General features: G+C 41.2%; 1 protein-coding gene across 2 annotated transcripts in view; it reads right to left on the bottom strand.

The window, feature by feature from the left end:
• Positions 1-427: 427 nt before the first annotated feature.
• The window catches only part of parp16 (poly (ADP-ribose) polymerase family, member 16), a 25,283-nt gene continuing 14,796 nt past the window's right edge, over positions 428-10,914 (bottom strand). For both annotated transcript variants that reach the window (XM_060914799.1, XM_060914800.1), the window contains exons 5-7: positions 5,674-5,845; positions 3,707-3,851; positions 428-3,357 (exon numbers count right to left, since the gene is read on the bottom strand). In XM_060914799.1, coding sequence (XP_060770782.1) covers positions 3,222-3,357; positions 3,707-3,851; positions 5,674-5,845 — 453 coding nt within the window. In that variant the 3' untranslated portion in view covers positions 428-3,221. The remainder of the gene's footprint in view (positions 3,358-3,706; positions 3,852-5,673; positions 5,846-10,914) is intronic.

Here is a 10,914-nt window from a genome sequence, read left to right as displayed (position 1 = left end):
GTCTTCTGGGGTGTTTTCTTTCTTTCTCTTAATATTAAAAACATGATCTACAACACCATTATTGTAACATTTCCCACCTTGCGTTAATTGTTACCAGGATTGGCTCCAGGTTCCCTGCAGCCCCGACCAAGATAAAGCAGTTACTTAAAATGAATGAATGAATTATTGGAACAATAAGAGCAACCTTTAAGTGCACCTGAACAATGCTGCATTATCAAAGATCAAAGCTTCATACATATTATCAGCTACTATCACCACTCCTGTGATAGGAGGATTGCAACTGTTTTTGACTGATAACAATTGGATGAAAACAAACCCATTAGGGCGTCTGGTACAATAAAACAGTACAACAAAGACAATAATATTAGTTTTGTACATAAACTCAAACATGACAATCACGGAAAGAGATTATTTATTAAGCCATGTGTAAACAACTTTAGAAGTTTATTCACAGAAAAATAGGTCAGGGACATATGCCATATTTCTAACATTAGAAGACAACAATGATTGAAGATGAACAATATTGTATTTGTAAAATACATCTTAAACGCACATTTTTTTAATATAATTTCATTAAATTCATTAATTTGTTTCACTCCCCCCCCCACACACACACACAGTTTACTGTCCTTCTGTTAGTTTGATTTAGGAAATTAAAAGAATGTTATGTCTACAATCATGAAGACAGTTCCCAACTCAACTATATTGACAATGTCATTCAAGCTTTCCTAAACAAAAACTTTGGGACTATTATGAAGAGAAGAATTCCAAGAGTCTCACATTATATAAAAGGCATGACAGTACAAGAATGCAGGATCAGAAATCATTTTAAGCAATGGCTCAAACAGTTCTACTGGAACTTATAAAGGGCTACATTCAATTCAACTCTCAACCCTATAAACAGTAAAGTGATTATAGTCAACTAATAGTTCCCTATAATTAAGTAAGCAGCTACTGACCTTGGCCAAGAACAGTCCTGTAAAGCCAGGTAGCAATAGGGACAGCACTTTGTCTCTCAATTTGGTTGTACAGCTAATGTAATTATCCCATTATTATACAAAATAAAACATTTATGACAGGCTACAACCCTAAATAAGAAAAAAGTTGGGACGGTATGTTGAAATTAAAATAGAAAACAATGACTTGTAAATAATCTGACTTCTATTGCACTCAGAACAATACAAAAACATTTATTTTACCTCATGAAATTTGTCATCTTAAAATAAACATTTCAGTTGTGATTCTTGGATGGTAAAGCATTTACCACTTTGTAACGCTGCCATTCCTTCTCAACACTTCAAAGATGTTTAGGGACTGAAGACACCATGTGAAGAACCATTTCAGATGTTATTTTGTCCAATTTTTCCTGTAAACAGGTATTACTCCATGCAACAGTACATGGTCATCATTGTTATATTTTTCATTTCAAAATTCTCCACACACTCTTGGGGACAGACACCCTCTTCTTCCACAGCCATGCCTTTGTAATATGTGCAGAATGAGGTTTTACATTTGTGTTGTTGAAATATCCCTGGAAAAGATGTCGTTTTGAAGACAGCATATGTTGCGCCAAAATCTCAGTGTACTTTTCTACATTAATGCTGCCATCACAGAAGTGTAAGTTACCGTTACCAAGGGCACCGTCACAACCCCATACCATGATAGACCCTGGCTTTTGGACTTACAGTAACAGTCTGAATGGTCCTTTTTGTCTTTGGTCTAGAGCACATCGTGTACATTTCTTTAAAAAAAAAAAAAAAGACCTGGAATATTGATTCGTCTGACCATAATACATGGTTCCACTGTGTGATGGTCCATCCTAGATGCATCAGAGCCCAGAGAAGTCAATGGCACTTCTGGACATTGTTAACATAAGGTTTCCTTTTTGCACGGTAAAAGTTTTAACTGGCATTTGTGGATGCAACTCTGTACTGTAGTGCTTGACAAAGGTTTGCCAAAGTATTCCCGAGCCCATGTAGTTATATCAGCTATAGATGAATGACGGTTCTTGATGCAGTGCTGTCTGAGGGATCCGAGATCACGGGTGTTCAGCTTAGATTTGCGCCCCTTCCCTTTAAGCTTCAAAATTTCTTCAGGTTCTTTGAATCTTTTAGGTGATATGCACTGTACAGTGAAATATCCAAATCTCTTCCCATCTTTCTTTAAGGAAGATTGTTTTTAAACACTTCATGAAGTTTCTCACACATTTGTCGACTAACAGATCCTCAGCCCATCTTTGCTCCTCAAAATACAAGGCCTTTCCTGGATACTGTGTGTATAATCACGATTTGATAATCACCTGTTGACATCACCTGTTTCAAATCACATTAATGGTTTTACCTCATTACTTGCCCTAAATTGCCCCAGACCCAACTTTTTTGGAATGTGTTGCAGGCCTGAAATGCAGGAATGACAAAACATGAAATATCTTGGGTTCATACTGTTTGCAATTAAATATTAAACTGGCGGCACGGTGATGTCGTGGTTAGCACTGTCGCCTCACAGCAAGAAGGTTCTGGGTTCGAGCCCAGCGGCCGGCGAGGGCCTTTCTATGTGGAGTTTGCATGTTCTCCACCTGTCTGTGTAGGTTTCCTCTGGGTGCTCCGGTTTCCCCCCACAGTCCAAAGGCATGCAGTTACGGTAGGTTAACAAGGGGTGGCCTTGGGCTGAAGTGCCTTTGAGCAAGGTACCAAACCCCTGACTGCTCCCCGGGTGCTGTAGTGTGGCTGCCCACTGCTCTGTGTGCACGCGTGTTCACTGCTTCAGATGAATTAAAATGCAGAGGATGAATCTCACTGTGCTTGGTGTGTGCATGTGACAAATAAAAAGGTTTCTCCTTCTTTCTTCTTAAAAAAAGTCAAAGTAAATTTAGAAAATCACTGCTTTTTTTCCCCCCCTCCCCCTTCATTTTCTATACTGTCCCAACTTTTTCTTCTTATTTTGGGTTGTACAGTGTTATTTAAAAACAAAAAAGCAATCCCACAGCCTAGACAAGCAGGCCTCCTCTCTCATACCATTTCTCAGAAGTGTTTACTGAAAAAAAGCTAATAAATGCATATTAAAATACTTGTGCCTGCAGTATATACACTAACTGACATAAAATGTTCAGAGTTTCCTGAGCATTACATTCACTGCAAGTCTTAAACTAAATTCTTAAGTGATCTTTGTGAACCAAAGAAAAAGGCACTTTGGAAACAAGGCAAAGGTGATGAAAAGTTGGATCACCGGAATATTCGATGCCAAAATGACTGAAAACTAGTAGAATTGAAGGCACCAATGAATATGAGGAGTAGAAGGTAGAGACCCATCATAATGGCAAAATGGTGTCTGACCAGCCACGATGTCCGTTGAGCATGTCTTTTAGGAGCGGGGAGGGGGAAAGAACAGGAGGGGGAAAAAAAAAAAAAAAATCCATGAAAGTATAAATCAAATATTTACTCATTTTAAAAAGGACTTTTTATACAGTATTTCCCCCTCACATACATTTAACTAAATACATACATAGAAGTATGAAGAAAAATTAAAAATTTACTGTAGATAAACTTGTACATTTATAAGTTTACAAGTTTATAGTAATAAAATTTACTAATAATTAGCCAAGAATAACAACTGGGCTGATCAAGTACAATGGCACACTTTCTCGTGCGATATTGCTTAATTATACAACCTCAACCTTCTGCAATCAGAATGTATAAGAAAATCTCACCTGGTCCTATAACGTTTCTGAGAGTAAACCAGCAGGTACTTTACTCTCAGCAGCTCGTTATTGGTGACCACAAAGTACTTCTCTGGCACGTTCCCACCTTCACTATTCCTTGCCCTCAAACGCTTGCGGTCAAGGCTCTCAGAGTCTAAAATATTTTAGCACATCTTAGACCAAATTCTCGTGTCAAATAAATAAAATTAATCAGATGCACAAAAACACACACATGCCCAATCAAAAGTTTGGACACCCCTACTCATTCATAAGTTTTTCTGTATTTTGAGTATTTTCTACATTGTAGAACAATAGTGAAGACATCAAAACTATGAAATAGCGTAGGGAAGACATACGGAATTGTGGTAAACAAAACAAAAAACACGGTGTTTCATATTTTCGATTCTTCACGGTAGCCATCATTTACCTTGATGATGCTTTACACACTATTGGCATTATCTTAACCAGCTTCATGAGGGAGTCACCTGCAATGCTTTTCAATTAACAGGTGCCTCGTCAAAAGTTAAATCAGTGCAATTTCTATATAAATAAATAAATAAATAAATAAATAAAAAGGGCTGTAACGATATGCGTATCGAAATCGCGATACGCAGAGCCACGATCCATATCGCGATACAAGAAGGCAGAATCGCGGTACACCCTTTCAAACTTCTCCTCAGCCCAAAAACAGAGGCGCTTCCAAACTTCAATTTATGAATACTTTACTTTTTATTTAAATTACATTTTAAACTTACTTAAATTACTTTTATTTTTTATATCTATTAGTAAGTCGTTTTTTCGCCGACCTGCGACAATCTTCTGCGAGTCACGCAACGTCCACACTCGCTACTGGCAGAGCATTCGTTTCTTTTAAGCGGTCGCCATTTTGGTTGCGATGCGGGGAGCGAATCTATAAACAAGCAGCTTATTGGCTGGCTAGGTGTGCCACAAGCCAATCACAATCACTTGACCGGAAAGGCATGCAGTGTTGCCAGATTGGGCAGGTTTAGGTGCTTTTTGGCTGGTTTTGAACATATTTTGGGGTGGAAAACGTTAGCAATATCTGGCAACACTGAAGGCATGTCTGCTTGGGTGGAAGCCTTCTGCAGCAGTTACATTTTGACACGCGAGCAATGTTTCACCATAAAAATTCCGTAATTTCCATCTGTTTTCCGCGATCACAGAAAATCATTGGCCCTATGAGAGTGAGACAGTGAGAGAGCCACCCCCCCCCCCCCCCCAAAAAAAAATCTTAACGGATTTACACGATTTGGAAAAATGACTTTCAGAACCGAAAAAAAAAAAAACAGAGCTTCCGGCTCAACAGTATTATTTTGAGAAATAAAACAATCTTTGGATATACATTTGTTCATTTTTGCATACATATTATTCATTCTCTGCAGTGGTCTGAATTATTTGTTATTAAATAGTTAATGTAAGTAAGTAAATGTTAATAAGTCAAAATTTACTACTTTAAAAAAAACATTTAAAAAAATCGTGGGCGTATCGAATCGTGGGTCAAAAATCGCGATACGAATCGAATCGTGAGTTGGGTGCATCGTTACAGCCCTTATATATATATATATATAAATAAAAAAAAAAAACTTACACAGTGTGTGTATATAAAAAACAGTAAAAAGCCCTATTCCACAACTGTAGTCATCCATATTAGGTTGAGAACCACTCAACTAAGTAAACAGTCCATCATAACATGTATTTTAAATTAATAAAAATAAAAGAAAACCCACTGAATTAGAACGTGTCCCCAAACTTTTGATTGGTACTATCCCTCTCATTATATATCAAACTGTTGTAAAGACAACTAGATGTTTATGAATAGCATTTAGAGGCCAAAGTGTAGTACAATAATTACTTGTACATTAAGAAGAAAAACAAAATATTGGTCATTATCATGGCAAACATCATTTCTGAACAGGCAAGTAATAGATGGCACTATTCTTGATTTGGTACATTACCTTTCTTCTTTACCTGACACTTCACATCTGGATGATCAATGATCTCACACAAGGCAATACAGCTCAGTACTGGCCCAAGGACACTATCACACCATCCATTTCCATGGGGACTATAGATAAAAGCCATACTAAGGTCACTGGTCAGGTAAGTGCCTTCCCCAAACAGTGATGTCTGAAAGAAAAAAAACAAAAAACAAAACAGCATTACTAGAGATTTGTATGGGTATTCCAATACCCAGTTAGGGGACTGAGGTGCATTATTCAAAGGCTGAAATCACTATCTGGGTATTTGTTATGCCCCAAGTCCACCCCTGTGTCCGAAGTCACTCACTCGTTTACTACTCCCTACTCACTATATAGGGAATTAGTACGAGTATATAGAGGACTAAATTGTGAGCTCATTAGTAAAACTGTGTGGGGGGGGGACCCCGCTTTCAGACACTACTCCATCATGGTTGTTTACGTCATTACTGTTGCACAATTAAAACACGCCAGATCAGTTGGCTGGCGGGTCTTCAAAATAATAAATACATGCATGTATTTTTGTGATCCATCCATATTATACTGAGCGTATTTCCCACATTAATCAATACGGAGTACTTTGCATCTGCTGCATCTTTCAGTTCTTTTAAATCAAAGCTGAATACTTTCTTCTTTGCCGCTGCCTTTTATTAAAATCAAATGTGAGGCTTTTGATTAATTCCTCGCTCTGTACTGTAACTTGTATTTTATCTGTCTTATTCTATTTTAGCTTCTTTTCTATTCTCTTACTATTTTTAACTGTACTTGAATGTCCATTTATAATGGTGTTTCTTCCTCCGTCCATTCACCCACCCCAGCATGACCGCAAAAAAAAAAAAAAAAAAAAAATCTCCTTCTCACCCCCGGCGGGGGGGTGGTATCCATGTCATCCTCAAGCTCGGGTCCTCTACCAGAGGCCTGGGAGTTTGAGGGTTCTGCGCAGTATCTTCGATGTTCCTAGGACTGCGCTCTTCTGGACTGAGGCTTCAGATGTTGTTCCTGGGATTTGCTGGAGCCACTCTCCCAGTTTGGGGGTTACTGCCCCAAGTGCCCCCACTACCACGGGGACCACGCAACCCTTGACCTTCCACATCCGTTCCAGCTGCTCTTTCAACCCTTGATACTTCTCAAGTTTCTCATGTTCCTTCTTCCTGATGTTGGCGTCAGCTGGGATCGCCACATCTATCACCACCACCCTCTTCTGCTCTTTGTCCACCACCACTATGTCCGGTTGGTTAGCCAGGATCTGTTTGTCAGTCTGGAAGCTGAAGTCCCACAGAATCTTGGCCCTGTTGTTCTCAGCCACCTTCTGTGGTATGGCCCATTGGGACTTGGGTATTTCTATTCCATACTGGTTGCAGATGTTCCTGTATACTATCCCAGCCACTTGGTTGTGCCTCTCCATGTACGCTGATCCAGCTAGCATCTTACACCCTGCTACTATGTGCTGGACTGTTTCAGGGGCTTCTTTGCACAGTCTGCATCTTGGGTCTGATCTACTCTGGTAGATCCTGGCCTCTATGGCTCTTGTGCTTATGGCCTGTTCTTGTGCTGCCATGATTAGTGCCTCTGTGCTGTCTGTCAGTCCTGCATTATCCAGCCACTGGTAGGATTTCTTGATATCAGCCACTTCCTCTATCTGACGGTGGTACATGCCATGTAGGGGTTTGTCTCTCCAGGTTGTCTGTTCCTCCTCCTCCTCTGCACTCTCATCAGGGTTCTGCTGCCTGAGACATTCACTTAGCAGTTCATCCTTTGGGGCCATCTTTCTGATGTATTCTCGGATTTTCGATGTTTCATCCTGGACCGTGGTCTTGACGCTCACTAGCCCTCGGCCTCCCTCTTTCCGCTTAGTGTATAGTCTCAGGGTGCTGGACTTGGGGTGGAACCCTCCATGCATGGTGAGGAGCTTTCTAGTCTTGATATCTGTGGCTTCTATCTCCTCCTTTGGCCAGTTTATGATACCAGCGGGATATCTGATGACTGGTAGTGCGTACATGTTGATGGCTTGGACCTTGTTTTTACCATTCAGCTGACTTTTCAGGACCTGCCTTACTCTCTGGAGGTATTTGGCTGTGGTTGACTTCCTTGTGGCCTCTTCATGGTTTCCATTAGCCTGTGGGATGCCAAGGTACTTGTAGCTGTCTTGGATATCACCTATGTTGCCCTCTGGTAGGTCAATCCCCTCAGTCCGGATCATCTTGCCTCTCTTTGAGACCATCCGGCCACACTTGTCCAATCCGAATGACATCCCTATGTCATCGCTGTAGATCCGGGTGGTGTGGATCAGCGAGTCTATTTCTCGCTCGTTCCTGGCATACAGCTTGATGTCATCCATGTAGAGCAGGTGGCTGATTGTTGCCCCACTACGGAATCGGTACCCGTAGCCGCTCTTCGTAATGATCTGACTGAGGGGGTTCAGGCCTATGCAGAACAGCAGTGGTGATAGCGCATCTCCTTGGTATATGCCGCACTTGATGTTGACTTGGGCAATGGGTTTTGAGTTGGCCTCTAGGGTTGTCTTCCACATTTCCATTGAGTTCTGTATGAAGGTCCTTAGGTTCCTGTTGATCTTATACAGTTCCAGACATTCCAGTATCCATGTGTGTGGCATTGAGTCGTAGGCTTTCTTGTAGTCAATCCAGGCAGTGCACAGGTTGGTCTGTCTCTTCTTACAGTCTCGGGCGACTGTTCTATCGGCCAGTAGCTGGTGCTTGGCTCCTCTGGTGTTACTGCCAATTCCTTTCTGTGCCTCGCTCATGTATTGAGCCACATGCTTACTCATTTTTGCCGCAATGATGCCTGACAGGGCCTTCCATGTTGTGCAGAGACAGGTAATTGGCTGGTAGTTGGATGGGATGGGTCCCTTCTGGGGGTCCTTCATGATTAGGACTGTCCTGCCTTGGGTTAGCCATTCTGGGTGGGTTCCATCCCTCAGCAGCTGGTTCATCTGTGCTGCTAGGCGTTCATGGAGTGCAGTTAGCTTCTTCAGCCAGTACGTATGGATCATATCGGGGCCTGGTGCTGTCCAGCTCTTCATCTTTGACACTCTTTCTTGGATGTCTGCCATTGAGATGGTTACTGGTTCTTGTTCTGGGAGGTTGCTGTGGTCAGCTCTTAGGTCCACTAACCATTGGGCATCGGTGTTGTGTGATGCCTTTCTTTCCCATATGTCTTTCCAGTATTTTTCCACCTCAGCTCTTGGTGGGTCTGACCGGTTGTTGTTCCCCTGCCATTGAGAGTACACCTTGGCTGGTTCAGTGGAGAACAGCTTGTTTATTCTCCTGGCCTCTCCTTCCTTGGTGTATCTCCTCAACCGGGTGGCCAGAGCTGTTAGTCGCTGTTTGGCAGTTTCGAGTGCCTCTGGTATGGAGAGTGAGTTGTACTTCCTGGGCACCCCTTTATTCACCATGTTCCCTTTCTGTAGTTCAGCTAGCTGGCTAACTTCTCTCCTTGCTGCCTTTATCTTGGCCTCTAATCGTCTCTTCCATGGTGGATACTGTTTGTTATGTCCTGAGCCCACCTTGTGTCCAAGCATCTCCATGATTACTGTTGCTGTACTGTGTATCAGCTTGTTGGTCTCAGTGATGGTTCTTGTGGAGATTGTCTTCAGAGCAGCATTCACATCTACTAGTAGATCTTCTGAAGGTACTTGGCAACTCAGCTTCGGTATTCGTCGGGGGCTCCAGGTTTCCAGTTGGGTCACGATCTTCCTTCTCAGGTCAGCAGCTCTTGTGTTGAGGCTGTTAGCTGTTGGGGCTTGGTACCCAATCTCTGGTTGTGGGGATGATGACATCTCCCCACTGACCTGTCTTCCTGGCTCCCCCTTGCCGTAGCATCGTTGTTGTATTTCATTAATCTCTAGTTGTGATAGCAGATTTCGATTATGGATGTTGGAACACTGGGCTAATAGCTGTTTCTTTGTTAGCCTTGAATGTGGGTTTCGAAGTATCCAATGGTCCCACATTCTCTGCATGTATCCCCTCTCTCTGGGACTGCTTGTATAGTAGCATTCCAGCAACTCCGTATTTTCTGTCCTCGTCCATCGATGTCTTGTTCCAGTAGCCCATTTCTCATCAGTTTGCCCTGGTTCCCTAGCAACTGACGCAGACCTTGTTGACCCGGGCGACGTCTGAGCCGGTATGACTCTATCAGTTATGTTTTCACTCATTCCTGAGGTATGCTGATATATCATGAGGGGTTTTTGCCTAAGGACCCTTACTGGATGATGTTTTGCCCCGACCGGGATTCGAACCCCGATCTCCTGCGTCGTAGTCAGTGAGCATTACCACTGTACTATCCAGCTGATATATATATATATATATATATATATATAAATAAATAAGAGAGAGAGCTTGGTTAGTGACCATCGGTTGTACACTACTTTTCATGCTGCATTGTGGGATACTTTGAGTGCACTATAGAGTATAATAATCCTCACTACATTCGGACAGCACTACAAAATGGTGAACTCACTATATAGTGAGTGATTTCGGACACATGGAGCAATTAATTTTTTTTTTTTTTTTTAAACAGAGTATTAAAAAAAAAGCTTGTAGGATAAAATGATACATTTCTACTAAATGTTCAGTATGACTCCAGTTGCATACCTCAGGTTTGCAGATAAGACCATTTCACGACACTGCACTTAGCTTTATACAGTGCCTGGTACAGCTCTCATGTGTAACATTCATTTCCGGGTTTTCATTCACTGGATTGGTAAATAAATATTTGTACTGACCACTACATTACTATAAATATGCAACTTTTGCAAAATTGTGAATTTTAACCAATGCCAGAGAATATGCCCTTATATTAGGGCCAGACTGAAATATTCAACCAACATTCACTATAGCTTTTCCTGTGTGTTTAATTTTGTGTTCATCAGTTCATTACATTATGCCTGTCAAACTTGTGCATTACCAGGAGGGGATTTAGTTATATTCCCCCTCCCTGCAGTTAACCAAATTTCCATTCATTAAGAACACTGAGGACATTATGTTCAAGTATTAAACAGTTATGCAGATGACACCTACCTAAACATTACATTGATTACATGATGCCAGTTGAACCACATGCAATACAATTAAGATAATTCCTCTCTAATACATTAAAAAAAAAAAAAACACCTTCTTATAAATTAAAAAGGTTCAAATAAAATATTACATTATGGTAAGCTAAAGTACACACAAAAATATTCTGTCCATTCCAACACTCAGT

The sequence above is a fragment of the Neoarius graeffei genome, chromosome 2, assembly GCF_027579695.1.
Source record: "Neoarius graeffei isolate fNeoGra1 chromosome 2, fNeoGra1.pri, whole genome shotgun sequence".
NCBI classification, from domain to species: Eukaryota; Metazoa; Chordata; class Actinopteri; order Siluriformes; family Ariidae; genus Neoarius; species Neoarius graeffei.
Note: the sequence above shows the minus strand (reverse complement) of the source record. Positions and strands in the feature narration are given on the sequence as shown.